The sequence below is a fragment of the Petaurus breviceps genome, unplaced genomic scaffold, assembly GCF_028583685.1.
Source record: "Petaurus breviceps papuanus isolate PSGF00001 unplaced genomic scaffold, PetGlider_PUasm1.0 551, whole genome shotgun sequence".
Lineage (NCBI taxonomy): Eukaryota > Metazoa > Chordata > Mammalia > Diprotodontia > Petauridae > Petaurus > Petaurus breviceps.
Window position 1 is genome coordinate 43,144,548 of NW_027186372.1, and position 27,127 is coordinate 43,171,674.

At 35.6% G+C, this 27,127-nt stretch overlaps 1 protein-coding gene across 2 annotated transcripts in view; it reads right to left on the reverse strand.

The window, feature by feature from the left end:
* NDFIP1 (Nedd4 family interacting protein 1) overlaps positions 1-27,127 on the reverse strand; it is a 64,128-nt gene that overhangs the window by 9,238 nt on the left and 27,763 nt on the right. For both annotated transcript variants that reach the window (XM_069102702.1, XM_069102703.1), the window contains exons 2-6: positions 25,438-25,525; positions 19,190-19,320; positions 4,079-4,166; positions 2,343-2,467; positions 879-945 (exon numbers count right to left, since the gene is read on the reverse strand). In XM_069102702.1, the coding sequence (XP_068958803.1) occupies positions 879-945; positions 2,343-2,467; positions 4,079-4,166; positions 19,190-19,320; positions 25,438-25,525 (499 nt within the window). The remainder of the gene's footprint in view (positions 1-878; positions 946-2,342; positions 2,468-4,078; positions 4,167-19,189; positions 19,321-25,437; positions 25,526-27,127) is intronic.

Sequence of the window (27,127 nt, forward strand, 5' to 3'; positions counted from 1 at the left end):
GCCTTATTTGGTAAAAGACCTCATGGAAATTTTTGGATACATGTTGGTGGAAAAAGAAAGCGTTAGCTTTCTAGTAAGGTGGTGGCAGTCTCTTCAAAAATCTAACTGTCAAAGATAAGCAAAGCAAATGCTATTTTTGGAAACAGTATTTGCTGCTCCAACACTTTAACCCTTAAGTAAGAACTCACCATCCTCCAATTATATTTCTACAACTCCAACACCCTTCTTTCTACTGACAAGAATTACTTACACCATTGCACCATGGAAGACTTTTTTCCTAGGAAATTCTATTACAAAGGTAAGTATTTCATAATATTACTGGACTGATAAGAGTAAGGCATGACTCCACTAAATATTAGATCAGGTCTAGCACTGGTCAAATACATCCTCATCACTGCCACTAGGGATGGCAAGATAGATGTATGTCAAATATCTTGTGAGTGAAGGCAGTAGAGACTTGTAAGTACAGCATTTATTCAAAAAACCATAGAATTCTTTGACAACTGATATAATTTTGGTTTGGTTTGTGGAAAATGATCATGTCATTTTTAAGATTTTAAGATTCCAAGATTCCTTTGTACTTAAATCCATATGGTATCTTGCTTCTAAAAAATTTGGATAGGCAGCTAAGGTGGCATAGTAAAGAAAGTGCTAGACTCAGAATCAGGAAGACCTGAGTTCAAATCTAGCCTGAGATCTTAATGTGTGACCCTGAGCACTTAACCTCTCCCTTTCATTTTCTGGTATTTATTTGGTATTGTTTTTAACATATTACTACATAACAAGCTCTCAGGAAAGTTTGCTAAAAATAATTTAATTCTGAAAATGTACAAAAAAGAGGTTTGGTTTTTTTTCCATTTTACTTTACAAATACTTACCTAATATAAGGAAAACCCACCAGAGCCAGTACTGACCATCGAAGTAGCCAGGGAAATAAGTGGAAAACTAAAAAATAAAATTTTAAAATAATTTTCAGGTATATTACACTGCAATAGAATTTCATACTTATAAATACAATGAAAAACAGCTGAGAATTTCAGTAGAAAGCGAATTTTGGGGACAATATATCCAAATCATATATGTAGAAGTAATTTTCAATTTTACCACGTACTGTCTCAATGTAATTTGACACCAGTATGCAATTTTGGTTTACTTTATGGAAAATATTCATGTAATGGCATGGCTTCCATTTTTACAGATTCCTCTGTATATAACTTTCATATGGTACTTTGCTTTCAAACAATATGTATATATACATTATTCATTTGTAACGTGCTAAAAATTAAAGTTTCTTTCTAGAAAATACCTTTTTAAAACACTTTCATTCATGGGTTTATCTAAGACTTAATTTATATGAAGACAAATTAAATGGTTGATTCAACCACTTCAGCTTTCTACAAATTAGTCAAAAATGTTCATTTGGTATTTGACAACAAATGGTTAACCCTTTAGGTTCCAATGGTTGTAATGGAGTCATGCAAATATAACATATTCCAAAGCAGTCTAAGAAAGGTTAAGTTTTTACATCTTAATAAAACAATTTGGGGGTCTACTTTTATATTTTGTGCAACAAGTATACAAACAATTTTTCAGAATAGGAATGTTTATAAGTGGGAACCTTTTTTTGATGTTTTCTACTTTTCAGAGATATTAACAGACCATTTGGGAATAATACCATCTACAGAAAATATTTTCACTTATGAAAGCAACTATACAGTTATCAAATTTGAAATTAGAAGAATTTTTAAAGCTTGGTCTACAGTTTGTATTCTAGAAGCTTTTTTGATATCTGGATTATCCTGAGATAGTGAAAAATCCTGATGCAAATCTACTTGATCCTACTTGCTACCATAAAAACGCATAAACAAAATATCCTGGCAGAATTAAATTGTGGGAACAGAAGTACTACTTCTGATAACATGCTAATATCAGTTCAGTTGTTGTAGCAGAAGTTATTAATTACAGAAATAAGCACAAAGAGTTCATATTATGAACCTAACACAATAAAATATATGTGCCCAAGAATTACTAGGAAGGCCCTTTCCAGAATATTAAGCAATATCCAGACAATAACTTAAAAAATGTTATCCTGGGAATATTTGTGTGTTCACAAATTATAATATATAAAAATAAATATAAAACACACACACATATGTATGTAAAAAATAAATAAATCAAATGCAACTGCTTTTAATTTAATTGTACTAATGCTAGGAAAAGGTAGCAGACAAAACCAAAAAGTATATTCCAAATTCTGGGAAAAATAAATATGAGTAAGGCTAATAAATATTTAATTTTTTTCTACTTCTTCCCCCGATAACCTCTTATTCTATACAACTTACCCTGACAATCAAGATCCACTTAATTAAAGACAGGCCAAACCCTGAAATGGCCCCATATCTTCCTGCAGCTGAGGTGGTCAGACAGAAAGACAGGAAAAACCCAATCCAGTTAAAGAGGAATGCCACTGGAAAATCAAGAGAAAATAGAATATAAAAACATATATTAACCTAGGCACAAGATAAAGCTATTTACAAACTTTTTATTTCAACAATGTTCCCAAGGACAGGAAAGGACCTCCTTCCCCACCCCAGTCCTGCATGCTAAAAAATTCCCCAGGAAAATATCCAAACTCCTCAGCCTAATCAAAAACCTGCAGTATCCTTAGAGTTACTAAAAGAAAATGCAAACTCTATCTGGGTATTTAAGGCCCTCCACAATATGGCTCCAACCTACTTTTTCAGTCTTATTTCACATAATTCCTTTTCATATATTCTATATTCTAGTCAACTGAACTGCTAATTATTCCCCAAAATCAACATGCCATGTCCCACCTTCCTGTATTTGCACAGGCTATCTCCATCCTACACCACCCCACCCCACCCCCAGCTTGAAAATAATTCTCATTTCAACCTTTAGGAATCCTTTTCATTCTCTGAGACAGAGCTCAAGTACCACAATTTAATGTGGCCTTTCCTCATTTGCCCCATTCATAAATGTTCTCTCCTTCCTCAAATATTCCTTACTCACTCTGACTGGATCTCTCCTTCACTCTCATCACTCCCTCATTTGTTTTATTACACTGATCTAGGTACAAGTCTCATCAGTCAATTCCTCCTTTTCACTCTTCTCCAGTTCTCCCAACCTCATCCCTCAATAAAGGGCTGCTTAAGAGCAAGGACTGTTTTACTCTTGCTTCTGTATCCCCAATGCCAAGCATAGTTTAAAAAAAGTTTGTGGAACCAAAGTGAAAAAACTTTATTGCTAAACATGTAGATTTGCATTTCTTTCTAGTCTAAATTCTTAGGGGTCTTTTTCTATTTACCTCCTGCAAATATGTTTCACTCTGATTAAGTTGGGGTATCAAATAATTTGCTGAACATTTAAAGTGTTCAAGTTCTTCATATTTCTTTCAACTGTGAAGAGCATGTTTACCTTTACCAAACCTCTTGTTCTCCATGATCTTTAAAGAGACTATTGGGGAACATTATCAATAAAATCCCTCACTATTAAATATAGCAAATAAAAAAAAAGGATTGCTACTCTCCCACTAGAAGCTCCAGGGAAAAAACCTGGAAGGAAGGGAGGGAGGGAGGGAGGGAGGGAGGAAGGAAGGAAGGAAGAAAGGAAGGAAGGAAGGAAGGAAGGAAGGAAGGAAGGAAGGAAGGAAGGAAGGAAGGAAGGAAGGAAGGAAGGAAGGAAGGAAGGAAGGAGAGAAGGGGGTAGAAGAAAAGAGGGAGAGAGATAGGTAAGCACAAGGACTCAAAACCCCTTTTGATCAGAGGTCAACTCTGATCTCTCAGTCAAAAGAAGAACTCCTGGGGAAAACTACTCAGGTAAAGACACAGTGTTCTTAATTCTACAGGTCAGGTAGAGGTAGGAACAGTAAGGAAGCATAACCGGTGTAAAACTCAAGCATCCCCATAAAGACGTTAATTATGGTTTTCATAAATATGCAAGGGGAGAGAAGAGGAAATGAGAGAACACTAAAATATAAACGTGATAATGCTTCAGACTATTTGTTTCCTCTCTCTGGGATAAACACAATAAAATGGTTCTAATCACTATATATACTTACTGAAAAAAGTTAACATGAATATCCCATCATTTCCTATCCTCAGCTGGTCAGCATCATCAAAATCATCCCTTGCTACAAAATCATCATCCTAATATGAAAAGAGAAAGGATAATGAAAATTCATACTCAGTACTTCTTAGGGAAAACAAAAAACAGATTCAAAAATCACTGTTGATGTTAAAGACTTCCTATTTCATCATGAATTAAGACAGGCTTATACATTAAGAAAAAGTATAACCAATGTAAAATTAAACATCAGCATTTGACTATAAACAATAAAAATAACATTTCTCATCAATGGAATGCTATTTAAGTTTAACAAAGCATTTTTCTCACAACTATTTTGTGAGGTATGTAGTATTGACAGACCTAAGGCTCAGAGATATTAAATAATTTGTCCATGGTCACCCAGTAAAGGATTTCAATTCATATTTTCCTGGACACTATGCCACATTGCCACTTATTCTGCTTTTAAATGAAACAAATTAAGATTAAAAAAATAAATCTGAAAAATTTTTTAATACATCTGTACTTTGTTATATAATTAAAATGTTTTTGGTCACTCTGAACCTGACAAATACTAGCAAATAAATATTGACATATACAAAGAACAGAAAAAGAGAATTTTACATGAAACTGCCAAACTCTAGTATACACAGCTTGTTTTTTAAGTGTATTAACACATTCAGTGTATTAGTCCCAAAGCTATCCTGTTGTCTTTCCCTCCACATTTGCATTATTTTCTCTTTTTTAAATGCTTCACCGATGATTTTTAAATTTTTTTTCCCTAACATCACTGCTTTTATCCTTATCCCCATCAATTCCCTCTCATTCCCACCCTACAATCTCCCTTGCAGACAATCATTAGAGTCAAGCAAAACAAATCTATACATCAGTCACATCCAGAAATCTTTGCCTTTCTTTCCATTAACAGACAGGAAGCAGGTTTCATCACTGGTCCTCTAGGGTGGCCACTGCATTGCTGAGAGTTAAGTCTTACCAAAATTCTTTTTTGCTTTCTTTAATGTTATAGTTTTCACATAAATTGTTCTCCTGGATCAGCTCGCTTCACCCAAGTACTCCCAAGTTTTTCTGTATCTGTCCCTTTACATTTTTTTAATTGAATTTTATTTTCAGTTCAAAATTCTCTCCCTTCCTGACTCCACCCATTGAGAAGGCAAAAGAAACAAAGTTCATTACAAATATGCATAGTCATGAGGAACAAATTTCTGCATTTAAAATATTCAGTATTATTTTATTTCATTCCTTTATTTTTGTGGCACAATATTCCATTATATTCAAATATAATAATTTGTTCTTTGTCACAAGTCAAAGAAATATCTATTTTTGAACAAATGAGTCTCTTCTTCCTTTGTTTTATTAAGATAAATTGCCAAGTATTGGTACTACCCGGTTAAAAGGGTGCGCAAAAGTTTACTGATTTGGGAGGAATAGCTCCAAATGTCTTTCCAGAATGGCTATATGGGGTTCAGAGATACTTCAAAAGCGCATTAGCTGGATTGCACATTCTGTCCAACAACTGTCCTTTTCCTTTTTCTGGTTATCTTTGCCAGTCTGACAGGTATAAAGAGAAACCTCACCGTTGTTTTACTATACGTTTCCCTTTTTATTCATGATTTAAACCATTTTTTTCATATGGTTATTTGAAGTTCTTCTCCTTTGAGGAGCTGAATGTTCATGTCCTCTGGTCGTTTATCTACTGAGGTTCACTATGTAGAATATGGTATCATTTGCAAAGTGAGAATTTTGTTTCTTCTCTATTCCTCATTTCTTCAATCTCATTTTCTTTTTTGTTACAGCAGCAGCCGGGTGGCACAGTGGGTAGTGTACAGCACATGAGGTCAGGAAGACCTGAGTCCACATCCAGTCTCAGACACTTCACTAGCTGTGTGACACTATGCAAGTCACTTAACATCTATTTGCCTCAGTTTCCTCACCTGTAAAATGGGGATAATAATAGTACTTACCTCAGAGGCTTGTTTTGAGGATCAGATGAGATAACTATAAAGCATTCAGCAGAATGCCTGGCGCAGAAAAGGTGCTATATAAATGCTATCTATTATTATAGCTATATAGCAGGTGTTCCTAGGACTATGTTAAATGGTAATACTTGCATTATTTCTGATTTTATTTGAAAGGCCTCTAATTTCACTATTACATACATTATTGGATCTTGGTTTAAATAGTATTTATCATATTAATGAGAGGTTCATTTATACTTATGCATTTTAATGTTTTATAAAGAAATAGTTGTTGTGGGGCAGCTAGGAGGCATAGTGGATAGAGGCCCGGCCCTGGAGTCAGGAGGACCTGAGTTCAAATATGGCCTCAGACACGTAACACAGAAACTAGCCGTGTGACCTTGGGCAAGTCACTTAACCCCAACTGCCCTCCAAAAATGCAAAAAAACTAAAGGGCTCAGAAATGGTTGTTGCATGTTGTCAAATACTGTCAAAAGAAAAGGCACTGTAGTATATAATGGATAGAGAGCTGGCTCAAAGCTAAGAAGAGCAGGGTTCAAATCCTACCTCTGACACATACCTGTCATATGATGTTGGGCAAATTATTTATCTCTCCGTACTCTTGCCAACTATAGTTCTTTCTTTGATCCACCAATTCTTAGTACTAAATTATTTAGTCTCCATTTAAATTTGAATATTTCCTTCAAAATCTTTTATGGATCATATGTTTTACAACACTGTGGTCAGTAAATATATACATCCTGGCACATGATCAATTTCTGTAAAGGAACTAAACATAGCTGAGCAATCTGTACGTTTATTTCTATTCCCAATCAGTAATCCCCAGAGAACTATCACATTGAATCTTTTAAAGATTTTATTCAGGTCCTTAATGTCTTTCTTGTTTATCTTTTTGTTAGATTTATCTAGGTCTGATGAGGTAAACTGAGGTCCCTAAATATTATGGTTTTCTATTTATCTCTCCCTATAATATATATATTATATAATATATATCAACTTACTTTTATTTAGGTGCTATGCCATTCAGCATATATTAAGTATAGCATTTTTTTCATGTTTAGAGTCCTTTAATTACATTATCTCTTAACTTTGTCTATTTCTGGAATGGATTGCTAGCCTTGCTTTTATTTTTTTTTTTAGTTCACCTGAAGCTTAATATTGTTATTCCAGTCACGCGTTTTAGCTCTAAACGAATCTTTATTTCAAGGGTATTTCTTATAAACAACATATTATTGTATTCTGCTTTCTAATTTATTTCATTATTTTAATCTGTTTTGTGAGTTCATCTCCTTCAATTTCATTTATGTGTATAATTGTGTATTTCCCTCCATCATATGTTCTCTTTGCCCCCTACTCCACTCTTTATAAAGAAGAAAGTGGTAGAAGGAAAGGCCTGTGATCAACATGAGTGCTCATCAATCAAAATGTCTGCTTCCCCTCCCGTGCTCCTGCTCTCGTCTCATCTAGATCCCAGGCACTGGTTCTTACACTTGCAATCCTTTCAGTCCTCCTTTTACAAGTGATCCACCTCTGAAACAAATATTTTGCTTCCAACACTCCCCTCCTTTTTAAACCTCACCTTCCCCTTAAGTTTATTGTCATCTTAGCCAGTCTAATGAGTATGTGAAACCTCAGCTCTTTGAGTGTGTGGGTATGTCTGTGTGCCCACACACCTCCTTCATCTGTTAACCTGATTCAAATGAGATTGAGTGAGATACAAAGAATGTCCTTTTTCCATATTTGCATAATCTTCTGCTAAGGCACCCAATTAAGAGAAATAGTAAGTTTTCCAAACTTCTTATTACTTGCTATAAAAATTTCTCCCAGGGGCGGCTAGGTGGTACAGTGAATAGAGCACCGGGCCTGTAGTAAGGAGTACCTGAATTCAAATCTGGCCTCAGACACTTAACACAAAAACTAGCCATGTGACCTTGGGCAAGTCACTTAACCCCAATTGCCCTCCAAAAAGCAAAATAAATAAAAATTACCATTTTATAACCCTGTATATTCCCTTTTCCTTCACTTTTCTCCCAAGACCATCAAGGCAGGGAAAAAAACCACTCCCAAACCTCTTGTTTTATTTTATTTCCTTATTTTAATTTTATTAAAATCATTTAATTTTAATTGAATTGTATGTCTTATTTTAATTCCTTATGTGACCTTGAAATCAGGATTCTAAAAGGAAACTTATCTATTCTCTTCCTTGAATTTAAGCCCGTGGTTCCCACTTAGCCCCTTCCCAAATGTTCAAATGTATTTCTATTTCTAGCTTTTTCCTGATTTCTGTGCTTGGATTTTAAAGTTTCTACTCAGTTCTAATTTTTGTTTTGTAATAAGAAACACTCAAAAGTTCTCTATTTCATTCAAAGTCCATTTTCCCCCTTTAAGATTAAGCTCAATCATGCAGGTTAGATAAATTATTCCCAGTTGTTTTCCTACCTCGTCTCTTCCCATTCCAGTTCATCCTCCTCCAACTGGCTATAAATTGATATTCCTAAAGCACAAATCTGATCATGTCATCCTATATATAATGATCTCCAATGGCTCCCTATTATATCTCCAAGGTTCAAACAGATCCTGGCTTTTAAAGACCTTTTTAACTCTGTCCCTTCCTACCATTTCCGTATTCTTATACCTTACTTCTCCAGGCACTGTGATCCAGTAAAACTGGCTAGCATGGTTCTATCCACACAATATTCCACAGCCTGACTCTTCCCCATGCCTGGAATTCTCTCTCTGTCTGCTTCTCTGGCTTCCTTTAAGTCTCAACTAGAAGCTTACCTTCTACAAGAAGCTTTTTCTTTATGAGATGATCTCCAGTTATGCTGTATTTCACTTGTATATGGCTGTTTACATGTTGTCTGCCCTATCAGACTGTGAGATCCTGGAGAGAAAGTACTGTTCTTGCCTTTGTTTCCCCAATGCTTAGCATAGGCCTGGTACATAACAGGTGCTTAATAAATGCTTGTCTTGTAAAAGTCTTTATCTTCTGGAATGCTATATTCTAATATTTTTTACTCCTTTAATAAACAACTGAAGAATGTGATCCTGACTGACTCCTGGCTACTTGAACTTTCTTTTGCTACTTGCAATATTTTTTGACCCGGAAAGTGGATTTTGGCTCTGACATTTCTGAGAGGTTTCATTTTGGGGTTTCTCTCAGGAAGTGACCAATGACTTTTTTTTCACTTTGCCCTTTGGTTCTAGTACTTGGCCAGTTTTCAAAGTGATTTTTGAAACTGGATCCAGGACATTTCTTTTCAGAGAAGCCGACAATGACCTTAAACTGTCTGGCTTCGACCTGTTGTCCAAGTCCACTGCTCTTGATTGTAGTTTCTTAAATTTCCTTTGATTTTATCAATCTTTTCATTTTGTTTTAAGGAGTTTTAAAAAAATAACTACAAGTAAAAGATGGGGGAAACAGTAGTTCACCCCAAAACTATGGATTTTTTTGGGTGGACTGAAAGCTCAATGAGTCAAAAGTCTGACATTACACAAAAAAACTAATGCGATAAAGGAGGGTGGCCTAGCCAGCCAGATCTCAAACTATTACACAGAGTACTGATCAAAACAATCTCGCAAAGAAATAGAGTGGTGGAGCAGCGGGACAGATTCAGGCATACGATACACAGCAGTAAATGACCACAGTAATCTGTCGTTGGATAAATTCAAAGCTCCAAGCTTTGGGGACAGGAACTTACTACTTGACAAAAACTACTGGAAAACTGGAAAGCAGTTTGTTAGAAAGTAGGTGCTGATCCGCATCTCATACCACATAAAATACAGTCAAAACAAGTATAAGACTTAGACATAAAGGGTAGTATCAGAAGCAAATCGGAAAAGCACAGAAGAGCTCACCTGTCAGATCTATGAATAAGGGAAGAATTTATGACTAAACAAGAGATGAAGAGCATTAAAGGATGCATAAAATACATGATTTTGATTACACTAAATAAAAATAAACAATCTGCATAAACAAAACCAATGCAGCCAGAAAACTGGAGGAAATTTTTACAGCAAGTTTCTCTGATAAGGGTCACATTTCTCAAATATGTAGAAAACTGAGTCAAATTTGTAAGGATACTAGTCATTCCCCAATTGAGAAATGGCTAAAAGATATTATAAACAGGCAGTTATCAGACAAGGAAATTAAAGTGATCTATAAACATGAAAAATGCTCTAAATCAGTAATGAATAGGGAAGTGAAAATTTAAACAATTCTACCACCTCACACCTATCAGACTGGCTAATAAGACAGAAAAGAAAAATGACAAATATTGGAGGAGATGTGGGAAAATTTAGACACTAATGCACTGTTGATAAAGTTGTGAACTGATCTAACCATTCTGGAGAACAATTTGAAAACTGTGCATACCTTTTGACCCAGAAATATTACTACTTTGTTAGTATCCAAAAGAGGACCCCCATCCTCCAAGGAAAAAAAAAAAGACCTATATGTACAAAAATATTTACAACACCTCTTTTTGTGGTGGCAAAAAATTGGAAATTGAGGAGATGTCCATCCATTAGGAAATGACTGAACAAGTTATGGTACATGATTGGATTTTTTTCCTTATGGTATTTTTTTCCAATTACATGTAAGGATAGTTTTCAACATTCATTTCTATAATATTATGAGTTCAAATTTTTCCCCCTCCCTTGTCCCCTCATATAGATTATACATGTACAATTAGGATAAACATATTTCCATATTAGTCATGTTGTAAAAGAAGAGTTAGAACAAAAGGAAAAAACCACAAGAAAGAAAAACAAAAAAAAAATTGAAAATAGTATGCTTTGATCTGCATTCAGACTCCACAGTTCTTTCTCTGGATGTGGATAGCATTTTCCATCATGAGTCTTCAGGAATTATCTTGTATCATTGTATTGCTGAGAAAAGCTAATATTATAATTAATTATCACACAATGTTGCTCTTACTGTATACCATTTTCTGTTCACTTCAGTCAGCATCAGTTCATATAAGTCTTTCCAGATTTTTCTGACATGCACCTGCTCATCATTTTTACAGCACAATAGTACTCCATTACATTCATATGCCACAGCTTGTGCAGACATTCCCCAATTGATGGTCATCCCCTCAATTTCCAATTCTTTGCCACCACAAAAAGAACTGCTAAAAATATTTCTATATATGTGAGTCCTTTTCTCTTTTTTATGATCTCTTTGGGATACAGACATAGTAGTGGTATTCCTGAATCCGAGATTATGCACGGTTTGGTTGCCCTTTGGGCATATTCTCAAATTGCTCTCCAGAATAGTTGGATCAGTTCACAATTCCACCAATAATACCATTAGTGTTCCAATTTTTTGTGGTATATGATTGTGATGACAAACAGGATGCTCTCAGAAAAACCTGAAAAGACTTAGATGAACTGATGTAAAGTGTAATGAGCAGAAAGAACCAAAAGAACATTGTACACAATTAATAGCAATACTGAATAATGACCAGTTGTGAAATAACTTAACTATTCTCAGCAATACAATGATCCAAGACAATTCCAAAGGACCCAATTCCAAAAATGCTACCCACATACAGAGAAAGAACTGATGGAGTCTGAAAGCAGACTGAAGCATACTTGTTTATTTTTTCTTGGGGGGTTTTTTGTCTATGTTTTCTTTCACAACATGACTAATAATGACATATGTTTTACATGACTGCATATATATATATATAACCTATATCAAACTGCTTGCTCTCTCAGTGAGGAGGGAGAGAAAATGGAACTGGAAACTTTTTAAAAGAAGGTTAAAAATTATTTTTACATGTAATTGGAAAAAAATAGTAAAAACAAAAAAACCCACTAGAAAGTAAAGGAATAAATGGAGCTTTCCTTTAAAAAACAAACAAACAAACCTAACGTAAGCTTGGGCCACATTAAGAGAAGTACAGTGTCTAGGACTATGGGAGGTGATAGTTCTTCCATACTCTGGCTTGGTCAAATCACATCACAAGTATTGTTTTCAGCTCAGGGCTCCACATTTTAGGAAAGACACTAAAAAGTTGGAGAATGATCACAGAAGAGGTTGACCAGAAAAACGCAGGTCCTCAAGTTCAAGCCACATGAATATCAATGGAAGGAATTAGAGAGTTTAGCCTGGAGAGGATTAAGGAGAGAACATAATAGCAGTTTTTAAGGGCTGTAATATGGAAGAGAGATTATTAGACTTGTTCTTCTTGGACTCAAGAGGACAGATCTAGGACTGAGAGGACTTACAAAAGACCAGATTTAGACTTGATGTAAGGAAAACTTTGTAACAATTAGAACTATGCAAAAATTGAACAGGCTGTCTTGACTGGATGATAACTTATTGGTATGTTGTAAGGTGATTTTGTTCAGGTACAAATGGCCTCTTAGATACTTTCCAACTGTTCATTCTATAAAGATTTGTTTGAGCCAGTATACAGGCCCAGAATAACTACCTTCTTATTCCCAAATCACATCTTTCCCATTCTTTAAAAACATGAACTCTTTCAAAACTGAGGCTTATCTTGGTACCATTAATACCATCTCCTTCAACACATCTTTCTTGCTAAGAAGAGCTTCCATTTAAGAACTAACTCATTTGCAGAGTAAATTCAGTACTCACTCAACAGAAAAGAACTATTTAGGGAACATTCAAAACCATGATGGCTAATTCTGACTTCAGATAAGGATAAGTAAGCCTTTATCCATCTAACCGCTCTATTTTTTCGCTAATTCATTAAAAATTTTGAAATATAATTCCTCTCCTAGTAACACTGCAATAATCCCCTAAAATGGTTTCCCTGCCTCATTTCTCCCTTTTCTGATGTAATTCTATACACCATATTACAACAATATTTTCATAAGCTCAATCCCACTGATCTACTCAAAAATCTGCTCAAAAATTCAGTCTAACGAATGAAATCCATACTATTTAACCTAGCATCCAAGGCCTGTCTCCTCCTCTCACTCATAAATCTGGGCCTAATCTACATTTTCAATTTTATTTTCCTTATAAAAACAGTTTCTGAGCCAAACTTTTTATACTTTCCTAAATCCATGTCTTTACTCATATCTTTCTCCCTCATATTGAATTTCCAATTACCCTCTCTCTACCTATTAAAACTCTCCCCTCCCAAAACTCTAATTCACCTTTCATAATGCTTTCTTTCCCCTGATCAATCATATGGTGATCAACTGTGAATGACTTAGCTCTTCTCGGCAATACAATGATCCAAGACAATTCCAAAAGACTCAGTTCCAAAAATGTTATCCACCTGGAGAGAAAGAACTGATGGAGTCAAAGCAGATCGAAGAATATTTTTTTTAACTTTACTTTTCTTGCAGGATTTTTTTTTTTGGTCTGTGTTTTCTTTTACAATATGACTAATAATGAAATGTTTTGCTTGACTGCATGTGTATAAACTATATCAAATTGCTTGACTTCTCTATTTTTATTTTATTTTGCTTTTTAGAGGGCAATTGGGGTTACGTGACTTGCCCAAGGTCAAACGGCTAGTTTGTGTTAAGTGTCTGAGGCCAGATTTGAACTCAGATCGTCCTGACTCCAGGGCTAGCGCTCTATTCACTTTGCCACCTCGCCGCCCAAAATTGCTTGACTTCTCAATAAGGGGGGAAGGGACAGATAAGTTCTATCTTCCTTCATTTTGATAAGACACATGTCATTCACTGTCTAGCATTATAATTATTTTTGTATATATCTCTCTAACTAGATTATACACTCTGTGGATAGCCCCTTCTATTTATCCTTTTCCTTCATAGTTCCTGGCATAATGCAAGTACTCAATAAATTTATGAAGTGAATTAATATTTTGAATAAATTTTAATGTCCTGCTCTATAAGGTGCTCACCCTCTGTGCATATATCATAAAAAGGCTGACATTTATACAGAACTTTAAAGTTTGCAAAGAAGTTTACATAAGTATCTCATTTGACCCTCAGAACAACACGGTGCATGCAGAAGGTACTACAGGTATTACTGACCTCATTTTACAGATGAAAAAACTAGGTTCTGAGAGGTTAAGTCGTCCAGGGTCACATGACTAGTAGGCAATACAAGCAGTATCTGAAGTCAAGTCTCTCCTGACCATACACGAAGGCCTAGTCACCGCCTCTCTAAACTATCTTAACCAACACATACATAATTTTCTTGCTCTTCTTCTGACCTTGGATGAGATCTGGAGGACTCAAAGCATGTTCCCTTCATCTTTCAAAATTCCCTTGATATCCAACAGGCCCTCATTAAGTAATGTTGATAATAATGATAAATATATGCAGGGGGCATAACACAGGGGGATTAGCTAACTTGGAAGATTTCAAATAAGATATGAAATACTCCATCAGAAAGAAGAAAAATTATCAAATTATAAAATAAAAATCACTGTATATGCCACCATATTCTTATTTCAATGATGTTACCTTTCTGGTGCTAGATTCTTCATGGATATAGATATAGATCTGAAGATCTTTTTCTGGCATTTAAAGGTCTATGGCCCTAAAATTCAGTAAGCTCAACTCACTTAAAGTCATTTATTTCAAATAATCTTTAAAAACATCAATTTCATTAAAATATGACAAATCCATTCATGAACACTATTTATTAAGTCAAAGTACAGCCAAAATGGCACTACTAACAGTACACCACTGAAATAATCTTTAAAAACATCTATTAGGGGGCAGCCAGGTGGCGCAGTGAGTAAAGCGCCGGCCCCAGCCTCGGGAGACCTGGGATAGGTTCCGGCCTCAGATACTTAACACCCACACAAAATAACTGGCCGTGTAACCTTGAGCAAGTTACTTAACCCCAATAGATTTTTTAAAAATCTATTAGAACATTCAACTATTATAACAGATTATAAAAGGAAACCAAGAGGCATAACAGATAAAAGGCCAATCTTGGAGTCAAGAATACATGGATTCTGCCTCTGAGATATACACTAATCTATTTGCCCACTGACAATTCATCTAAACTCCCAGTACTGAAGCAAGACTATAAGCTCCAAAGATGTCAACAGACATCAGTAAGGAATTTTTTCCCCACAAATGAAATTACAGCTCTAGAACACACACCCTCTAGCATATATAGGCTTGCTGTAGTGCTCAGAACAAGAGAATATTTCATACTGCGACACAGCCTTATGTCTATTTCCCCTTGTGAGGTACAATCACCAATTCTGCTCCAATGTCTTGTATTTCCTGTACTTTCTTGTTCAACTACCTTATGCAAAGTCAACTATAAGCACCAAGGAAGTACAGAGGAAGGTGGAGGAAGGAGGTGGAGGTGGGGGGTGATAGGCTAAGCCAGAGACAATATTCAATGAAACTGGTAAAGGTAATGTCCTGAACCATGGCTGGTGGTCCAGTTTTTCATCATGTAGAGAGCTTCTTGTCACAACCAAACACAGATAAAATCTTTGAAGTGGAATTGCTTGAAGATGCTATCTCAGCCTTTCAACTCATTCTAGCCCACAGACTTAAGGTTAGGTAGCAGCTGGTCCTGCTCCACACAAGTACTGAACAGCTTGAGGCAAAAGCTCTCTGGCTGCTCTAGTCATCTCATTACCAATTAGTTATGTAGAATGGAGAACAAAATAATTTGTTCCTCCCTGACTCAGTTCCTGTCAGAAATAAAAGTATCAGAAGAGAGGGTACCAACAAGTCATGTCATGAAAAAGCAGCTTTTAAAAAATGAACATGACTGGACCTTATTGATTCAAAACGGTCTTTTTACCTTATTGATTCAAAACGGTCTTTTTCCTTATAAAAGGGACAATCTACTCAGAGCTTTCAGATCTGACACAGCTTGTAATGTAAAAAGTATGATATCTGCTCCAACCATCAGAAGGTGCTAAGAAGCATATAAGTGTTGTTATTGTTCGGTCATTTCAGTCATGTCTGACTCTTCATTACCCCATTTTGGGATTTTCTTGGCAAAGATACTGGAACGTCTTGTCATTTCCTTCTCCAGCTCATTTTACATATGAGGAAACTGAGGCAAACAGGGTTAAGTGACTTGTCCAGGATCACACAGCTACTGTCTGATGCTGAATCTGAACTCACGAAGATGAGCTTTCCTGATTCTAAGCCCAATATTCTATCCACTGCGCCACCTAGCTGCTCCCAGTAGGTTATAGAGATTCTAGCAAAAATGGAGATAATTATTAGCCTGTCTAAACAACAGGAAACAGAAAGCTAGAACTTCTCTCTCCCTCTCTTTCTCCCCCAAGTTGTACTTAGATATGTCTCTCAAGGCCACATGAATATAAGCACTTATTAACTTTGTATTTTTTCAATGACAAAGTCATCCATTAATCCAGCAGGGTACAGATAAGTTGAGTCTTAATGTCCTGTTTTTAGAGATGTTCGATGTTAAACAAAATCCTTGGGGCAGCGAGGTGGCGCAGTGAATAGAGCACAGGCCCTGGAGTCAGGAGGACCTGAGTTCAAATTAGACCTCAGACACTTAACACAAAAACTAGCCATGTGACCTTAGGCAAGTCACTTAACCCCAAATACCCTCCGAAAAAAAATCCTTTCTGAAAAAGAATAACCTTAACAGAGTCATAGAATTCGAAACGTGGAAGGAAACTCAATGACTACTGAGTCTAATCCATACACTAAAGGAATCTCCGCTGTAACTTACCCTGCTTAAAGACTTCCAAAGAAGCATCTCACTCACCTAGGCAGCCCATCCTATTTTTAGATAGGTCTAATCTTTAACAAGTTTTTACTGACATTAAGCTTATTTTTGCCTTTTTGCAGCTTTCATACTATGCATGATCATCATTGTTCCTGGTTCTGACCACTGAGGCCAAATAGAATAAGTCTATTCCCTTTCCCCCATGACAGCCTTTCTTGGATACTTGAAGACAGTGATCATGTCTGTCCGTCCTCCCTCTCCCTGGCCCAAGTCTTCTCTTTTCCAGGTTTAATATGCACAGTTCCTTCAACTGATCCCCACGTGACATAGGGTCAAGGTCCTTCACTATCCTGCATGTCTACCTCTGGATACTCTATAAGTTATCAATGTTCTTCTTAAAATGTGGTACCCAGAACTAAAAACCAATACTTCAATTAAGGTCTAACAAAAGCAAATTTCTGTTGCTAAAAATTATGCCCTTCTTAATGCAATCTAAGCCTCCATTTTTTTTTCAGTTGCCACATTACAGTTGACTTATACTGAGCTTGCAGTCCACTAACACCTCCAGATTTCTTTTAAGTGCTACATAACCATGCTTCCTCTTATCTTATACTTGTAAAGTTAATTCTTTTTGGTACCCAAGAATAAGACTTTAGCAATGCCTCTTGAATTTCTCTTTCTCAGTCCAATGCTCTAGCTCATCAAAATTCTTTTGGATTCTGACTGTTATGCACTGCTTCATATCATCTGAAAGTTTATCCAATAAAATAAAATATAAATTTAATGTAAAAAATGTTAAACAGCACAGAGTCAAACATGGCTCCCTAAGGTACTCTATTGGAAACATCTTACCCCAGTGACACTGAACTCCTAACAACCAATTGGCTACAGTTCTGATTCCATCTGACTTACTACTGTCTAATCCATATTTTTCCATCTTCTTCCATAAGCACAGCATGAAATACTTCATTAAAAACTGGGGGGGGGAGGGGATAGATGGTACAGTGAATAGAGCACTGGCACTGGAGTCAGAAGAACCTGAGTTCAAGTCCAGCCTCAGATACTTAACACTTACAAGCCATGTGACCTTGGGCAAGTCATTTAACCCCAATTGCCCTGCCTTCCCTCCTCCAAAAGAAAAAAAAAAACTTTGCTAAAAATATAGGTAAACTATATCCACAGCATTCCCCTTATTTACTAGTTCAGAAATCCCACGGAAGAAGGAAATTAGTCTAGCAAGAGCTCTTCTTGAGGAAACCAGGCTGGCCACCTTGCCGAGAAGTTCCCCACCCAACCATCTCTCTGTGAACTGTTCTGGAATTTTCCCAGGAATTAAAGTCAAACACATTGGCCTACAGTCTGTTCTCCTCTTTTTGAACATCATGACATTTATGTTTCTCCAATTTTGCAGTACCACTTTAATTTTCCTCTGATCTTTCAAATATACACTGGTTCCAAGCAATGGATCTGCCAATTCTTTCAGGCCCTGAGAATGTAGCTCATCTGAACTAGGTAACTGGAATTCATCAAAGGTGGCTAGATTCTCTCTTTATTTTGGGCATCGGTTCCCTGTTAGTCACTTTTGTTGTATCATATTCAGTATAAAATTTGTTCCCCTTGGCAGGAAAAAGAAAACCAAAACAAAATAGGCTGGAGCACCTCTGAAATGAAAAGGAAGGAGGAGAAGGAAGAAAAGGAGAAGGAGAAGACAACGATGTCTCTTAGTTTTCTTAGATTTCCTTACTGGCTTCAGCTCATTCTGACACTATTTTTACTGTGCAACATTTTCAAATTCATTATGTCACCTGTACCTACTGTACATTTCATTTTTTCTGGACATGGCATTCTTCTGTACGTTTTGTTTTTAAATTTAGATTGGTTAATTGGTTAAGTGTCCTGTGTATTAACATCAGTGTCTTCACACACATCCCATTTTTCCCCTTCATTGAAATCGTTCTCCTTTGTATCTTCCAAATTTCATCATTAAGCATCTCCTACATCCCTCCTGGGTTTACTACTCCTGAATAATTTTACTACTTCAGATTCTATCTTTCCTCTCTATTCTCTGAAATGTGATTTCTCAAAATCTGGGGTGAGTGTCAGACTGTCATCAGATTTTCTTTCCTTCTCTATCAAACACTAGAGAATGGACTAATCATATCCTCCCAAGACACCCATCATTCTAGACCAGCTGCCAGTTTTTCCCTCAGTTAAAGTTTGATCCAAAAAAAGAATTTCCCCATGTTGGTTTCTCCATTTTTTCTTTACTTCATCATGAATAACAAGAGATGAAAGTGTATTCTTTTTTAAAGTATAACATTCTTTTAAAATTACTAGTGTTTTCAGTAACGACTTTCTTCATATCTAATAAATAACTAAGCAAATGTTAAGTCCTACACGATAATCATTAATTATTATTTTTGTCATTGTATAATTATTAATTATTGTCATGTCCAATACTCACTCTCCCAGGAACCAAAGGGATGGTGGCTTCAGCCTTGGTCCTTTCTGCTTCATCATAAGTAGGCAATGTGGTAGCCACATTGTAAGAAGGGGGCTTAGGAAATCCAGATTCATCTTTGTAGTCAAAATATGCTGTAGAGAAAGGTTTAAAAAAAATCACATACAGAAAAGGAGCTTAAGAGAGTTTATTTATTGCTTATGCCACACATTCTCTCAATGAGTATGATTTTTAAATGATTTCTATGTAAATTATTAAAAATAAATTTTGAATCTAAGACCATCTTTGCTGCCATGTTTTTAGGGAAAACTCCTTCCGCTGTCATTTGTACATTTTCAGAATTTTCTTTAAAAAAATATATCCAACAAGCATAAAAGTAATATCACATAACAAAGAAAAAAAAAGAAAAGTTTTTTTGAAGATTATGGCTTCCCTTCCTTTACAAATTAAGAAATAAGTGATTTTCAGGGCAGCTAAGTGGCGCAGTGAATAGAGCACTGGCCCTGGAGTTAGGAGGACCTGAGTTCAAATCCGGCCTCAGACACTTAACACAAAAACTAGCCGTGTGACCTTGGGCAAGTCACTTAACCCCAATTGCCCTAAAAAAGGTGTTTTTTTTAAATAAATGGTCAAATTTGTATCATAGTAAAGTTGTCAGTTGTAGGCATATGCATTTTGTACATTATTATGATAAGTCATTATTTGATAAAAGATTTAGAGATAGAAAAGACTTCTGAAGTCATCTAATCCAACTCCCTCATTTTACAATGAAACTAAGACACTTGAGAAGTTTAAGGGGCTTATCTAAGGTCACACTGGCAGTAAATGATATTTAGACTCCAAATCCAACATCATTTCCATGGTGTCATACTGCTATTTTATGAAATTAGTACTGTCACTATCACAATAGACAGGGAAACAGATTAATATGACTTTAGAATCAAAAGACCTGAACTCAAATCTCATCTTTATTAGTACCTGTAGGACCTCATAAAAGCCAAAGAAATTCTATAGGATTCCAGTTTTATTATCTGAAATTAATCTGGAATAAATGATCTCTGAGGTCTCTTCAGGGTCCAAATCTATGAACCTATCATATTCTGACATGTTTGACAAGGCTAATACACTGACAGAACCATGTTTCATATAAAAAAGTTGCTAACATAGGCCCAGAATTCAGGCATAACATTTATTATCTTTCTTTTCTCTCTTTAAAATGAGAAGCTTCATGATCAATGCCCCTTACTGTCAAAGCTCAAAAAAATTTTTATTAAAAAATCTTAATCTCTCCCTACATTCATGCTTTCTTAATTAAATTCCTACAATACCCTGTATGGAACAAAAATGTCCTACGATTCATCAAGATTAAATTTTCCTATTTTTAAAATTTTCTCATGCTTTATTGGAATTTGAAAAGCTATACAGTTTCAAGATCTATGCAGCTTATGCAGCTCTTATATTGTACTGACATTTTTAAAACTATCTCTGATTTTCTATAAACTACTATTCTTTTTTTTTTTTTGCTTTTTGGAGGGCAATTGGGGTTAAGTAACTTGCCCATGGTTACACGGCTAGTTTTTTTGTGTGGGTGTTAAATGTCTTAGGTCGGGACCAAACTCAGGTCCTCCTGACTCCAGGGCCGACACTTCACTCACTGTACCACCTAGCCACCACCCCCATATAAACTACTATTCTTTTTGACAAGACAATCCATACTTAAAACACTCTTACAATTTGTTTATAATCTAAAATTATCCTACTTCTATATAGTGTTAAGAACATGTTTAAAAAGTATAATTTAAAATGTTTAACATATAATAAATGTTTAAAAAGCTATGCCAAGCTCAATGAAATTTATCTATACATTTTTCCTACAAAAGCCACAATATTACCTAAAATAAAATGCCAAATCAATAATCAAATATTGTTTGATGTCTTTATGAATTAAGATTCTCTGAGATCTAAAAAAGGAGTTATAAAAATAACTATGAAAAATCTGCTTCTAATTCCAAAAGATAAGGAATCCATTTTTTAACACACCTAAAATAAAATGATTCATATTATCTTAAGTTCTATTGCACATTTAGCCCAACAATATTTATCAGGTACATTTGGCACTACAACAAGCCAACATCTCAAAGTCCATATGCTAGAGCTCAAAGAACTCAAAAAGTAGAACAGTTTGAGATGTACTGTAAAAAGCCCTTCATATATCAAAAAATGTGTGAGGGGCATCACTTTATTATAGCAGAAGTCACTAACTTACACTCATAAGTTATCAAGAAAAGGTTAAAATATGTTCACTATACTCTACATTTTGGAAATATTTCCTGCCAAAATAGTTAAAATTTTAATATAAGTTGGTTCTTAAAGGAGCAAATTATAATCTATTCAGAAAATTCTGTTTTCCAGAACAATGCATCCCCTGAAGACTACAGATAGCCAGTATGAGAGATAGTAAAGGTTTAAGTTTCCACAGAACTGCTAAAAAATTACTGAAGTAAAAACTACTGATAATAAATTATGAGAAACAGTAGGGAGGTTAAGTTTCCATAGAATTGCTAGACATTAGTAAAGTAAGATAAAGGGGGTTAGCAAGCCACAGGTGGACACAACCAATCAGAAGGCAAAGGCCTTGAAAGACCTTCAGACCAGGATAAGGATTATGATGAAGGGAGGTTTCTGTGCAAACAGCATAAAGCTCTTCTTCTTTTTGTATTCAGGACTCCCCCTTCCTAAGGAAGGACGGAGTCCACTTCTGGCCCTGTTCAATTCCTCAGGATTTCTCCTCAATAAACTTCTTTTGATCTCCAGATTTTTGGTATCAATTGTGTTTGTGTTTCCAACAGTTAGGAAAAAGATTTTTACTCTATAAAATAAGAATCCAGTTGTTCATTAACCAACTGAAAATTTCATCAGTATTGCTTGAAGTTATAAACCAAAAAGAAAAAAAAGCAGATCCCTCTTTTCAGATGGCCTCAGTTTTGCTCTGACCCTACTAAATAAATAGAAACTTAATGAGGCTAGCCAAAAAAGCACTATTCAAACATTTTTCCTGTCCTTTAATTCCAAGTAAGTCATTACCCTCATTCAAAAATGAAAGCAGCTGGTAAATTCCCCAGTTACTAAGGTAGTTAGTTACCAAAGAAGAAAAGGAGTAAGAGCTAAGGAGTGGAAATCAGGGTTAGTACCTGGCCACCCACTTACAGAGTGGCAATAGCAACTGCGAGGAAACCTTCACAAAACCCACACAATCTCAATGTTAAGTAAAAGGCAGGGTGGAAGGTACTTGTCTAGACAGAGGGCCACTTGATTAGTTCAGGGAAGGATCTACTAAGATCTACTAAGGCTCTAGCCTGAGCACCTAACAACACTGTTTCCCTTCTTATTCCCCTCATGTATATGCTAAACTAAAAGAAATGTCTAAATAAAGGAAGGTGACAGGGTGAATATGGCCCAGGTTAGACTGGATATTGTTTTGATTCCTTTTGTTTCTTTTCAAGCCTTGTAAGAGATGTTCAGTGAGTTGTACTTTTGCTCAAGTTTTTAATTAAGATTTTATTAGCATAAAAGCATCATTAATAAGCCTAAATTTTCTTGACATTAGAAAGGCATATCATTTCCTAAATGAATCATAATAAGACGACTGATCAAACTATGAAAACAAAAAAGCGTTTAAAACAATTGAAACAAACCCAAAAGAGACTACACAGTTTGAAGGCTCTTAAATTTCTATTTCTACTAGTGCATTTATTGAAGCCTTAACTATATACTTTATTTTTTAGCCTTCTGAAATCTTGATTTCATTCTTTAACTGGCGGCATTAAAAATGAACTTTTAATAAGTTTTGCAAAAACATGGACTCATAATGTGTAAGTTATAATAAAGAATCTTAGATACTAACTAAAAACAATGTCATTGAATAAGCCTTCACGTAAGATAATCTTGGTCTTATAACTATTAGTCACTTCATCTCTCAAATTCTATGTTCTAAGAATCCTTCTGGCTCTTCATTTCTTTTTTTTTTTTTTCTAAAGCAATCGGGGTTAAGTAACTTGCTCAAGGTTACATGGCCAGGTGTTTCTGGGTGGGAGCTCTTCATTTCTATGTTCCAAAGATGTCTGCCTACCATCTAAAGTCCCCTACAATTCTTTTTTAAATTAATTTTTTTTTTCTAATTAACGAAAATCCAACCTCTCTTCCCCTTAATTCCCTGAGGAACCTTTAAAAAAAATTTTAAAACATTTATTATTTAAAGTTTTGAGTTCCAAATCCTATCCCTCCCTCTCTCACTCCCTTTGCCCCTCCTTGAGACAGTAAGCAATCAGATATAGGTTATACATGTGCAATCATGTAAAAAATTTCCATATTAGTCATTTTGTATAAGAAGACTCTAATAAATAAAAAAAATGAAAGAAAGTGAAAAATAGCATGCTTCAGTCTATATTCAGTCAGTATCAGTTCCTTCTCTGGAGACAGACAGTATGCTTCATCATTAGTTCTTTGGGTTTGTCTTAGATCATTGTATTGCTGAGAATAACTAAGTCATTCACAGTTCTTCATCGAACAATATTGCTATTACTGTGTACAATGTTTTCCTGGTTCTGTTCACTTCACTCTGCATCAGTTCATCTAAGTCTTTCCAGGTTTTTCTGAAATCATCCTGCTTGTTTCTTACAACAAAAAATATCCTATTACAATCATATACCACAGATTGTTTACCCATTCCCCAACTGATGGGCATCCAATTGATTTCCAATTCTTAGCCACCACAAAAAGAGCTGCTATAAATATTTTTGTACAAATAGGTTCCTTTCCATTTTTTTTTTTGGATGTCTTTGGGATACAGACCTAGCAGTGGTATTGCTGGATCAAAGGGTACGCAGAGTTTTGTAGACCTTTGGGCATAGTTTCAAATTGCTCTCCAGAATGGTTAGATCAGTTCATAACTCCACCAACAATGTATTAGTATCCCAGTTTTCCCACATCCCCTCCTACACCTGAGGAACTAATCTATGTTTCCCTACAATTATTTTTTAAATTAAAATTTATTTTTTTCAATTGACAAAAATCTGTTATTTCCCCTCTCACAATTCTTCCCTCCTCCCTTGAAAAAGAAAAGACAAAACAAAATCCTTGTACCAAATATATATAAGTCAAACAAAACAAATACTTGCACTGGCCATGTCCAAAGCAAACTATGTCTCATTCTGCACTGAATGTATCATCCCTCTGTCAGAAGATATGCAGTATATTTTATACTTTATAATAATTCCTTTGGAAATCAGCCACTCAGAGTTGTCTTTAAAAAGTGTTTTGTCTTTATAATATCACTTTATTGTATAAAATGTTTTTGGTTCTGCTCACTTCATTTTGCATCATTTCATGAAATTCTTGCCAGGTTTCTCTGAAATCATCTCCTTCATCATTTCTTAAAGTACAACAATATTCTTTCATTGATATACCATAACTTGGTCTAGCCATTCTCCAACTGATGGACACTCCTTCAGTTTCTAGTTCTTTGCCACTGCAAAAAGAGTTGCTATAAGTGTTTTTGTACATAATCTCTCCAACTCTTTTAAAAAAAAGGGGGGGAGGTCTGTGCCTGAGAAAAAAACAAAGTCTAATCCTAATAAATCATTTCCTGGGGGTGATATATGGAAGGAAAGCATTTTAACTAACTAGTCTACAGATTGTTAGAAGCAGATCGTCCGGGGCAGAGGTGCCAAACCTCCAAGTCCTGTAAAACTCCTGAGTGATGGTAGAACCAAACCAGATTAAACTATAAATGGGATATGTTTAACCAAATAAATAAAAATAAAACACAATGTTAATTTGTGGTTTTCTAATTCAATATGCAGTCTGTAAGAATCATTTATATTTGAGTTTGACACCACTATTCTAGGGTATGAAATCAAAGATCAGGGCCAAACATTTCAAGATTTCTAAAGAATCAAATAATAGTCAACTGGGGATTTCTCTGTCAGGCATATATTGGATTAGATGACTAATTGGTCCCTTCTAATTCTGAGATTCTATGTGTAACTCTAATCCTGTGAAAATACTTTTCTAAGCCTAATTGCAATAAGGTTAACTAATGGAAAAGTGCACCCCTCAGGTCATAAACAAAACAAGAACTAGGCCAGTTAAAAAAAAAAGATAACAAGGCAATCATTTGTGAAGATATATTAGAAAAAGAAAATTCCCTGGGGAGTGAAAAGAGCGAGGCAATTCAGTCCTTTTCTGTTTACCTGCACTCTCCGCAGAGAGGCTGCTGTAGGGGGGAGGAGCGTCACTGACACCTCGCTCAGGTTCTCCAGACTCTTCCTCATTCTGCAACTGAAAACAAATTTTATTTTAATAAATGTGGTAATTCAAAGTTCTCTGATGCAGTGACAGTGCTGTACACAGAGTTTGTGCTTAAATGCATAGTTAGCTCTCACTGGACAGCAAAATCAAGGAAAATAAGACAATATACAAACCATTCTGCTTGGATATTTCCCAATTCAAGTTCACCAGACCAAATGTTCATATTTAAAATATCCAATGTCTTAATAATCTCAAATAGGGGCAGCTAGGTGGCAAAGTGAACAGAGCACCGGCCCTGGAGTCAGGAGGACCTGAGTTCAAATCCGGCCTCAGACACTTAACACTTACGAGCCGTGTGACTTGGGCAAGTCACTTAACCCCAACTGCCCTGCCTTCCCCTCTCCAAAAAGCAATAATAATAATAATAATAATCTCAAATAGTTTAGGCATTCTGCTAGATTTGACAAATGAAATAACCTCCTCCTAACTCCACCTATGAAACTCCATAGTAAGCATTTGGCAATGAAGAGTAGCTTATTCAAAATACTCAATCCTTTTTTTTTTTTTTTTTTGGGGGGGGGGGTCCAGACCTAGAAAATTCTGGTGAGGAAGTCCCTTCTACCAATGTAAATCTTCCACTGTTTTTCAATGAACAATTTTGATAAGAAGTTAGGTGATTTGTCCATAGCAAACATGGGCAGTTAGATGGTCTAGCAGATTGAGCAGCAGGCCTGGAGTCAAGTCATTTTACCTTCTCTTTCCCTCATCTATAAAATGAGGATAATAGCACCCATATCCTGTGAAGATCTAATGAGATAATGATTGTAAAGCACCTTGCACAGTACCCAGCATATAGTAAGTACTATGTAAATGTTGTTGTAATCATTAATGGAACCAAAGGTGTTCCTGATCTGAAGTCCAACCAAGGTCAGATCTACTCAATACAGCACACTGACTCTCCAACTTTTTTTAGTACTCATTTCTAACATGTTATTCTCCTGTTGGTGAATGAGAGTAGAACCATCTTAGAGTTTTAAAGAACGAGTTTTGAGCTTTCCCAATTTGGTGAACAGGCTACACTGGGCCACCCATCTGGTTAGTTTTCCTTTTCTCCAGCAGCACTGATTTATGAGTTGGCTGGCTTGTTAAGAATGCAATCTGAGACTATGGAATATGTTTAACTCTATATAAAAATGAAATTATTTTTGAGGATCAAACCTTTAATCCTGACTTCACTGACATTTTGGGGAGCTCACACCTGTGATTTTTTTAAATGAATATTTATTTTTTTCCTACTAATTTATTTTTAGTTTTCAACATTCACTTCCACAAGATTTTGCTTTCCAAATTTTGTCCCCATCTCTCCCATTCTCCACCCCAAGACAGTGTGCATTCTGATTACCCCTTCCCCCAATTTGCATTCCCTTTTATCACACCCTGGGGCTTCTCTTATCTCCTTCCCCTATATTTTCTAGTAGGCTAAGATAGATTTCTATACCCCACTGTCTGTATATCTTATTTCCCAGTTGCATATAAAAACAATGTTTATCATTTGTTTTTAAAACTTTAGGTTCCACATTCTCTCCCTTCTTCCCACCCCACTCACCCCACACTGAGAAGGCCAGCAATTCC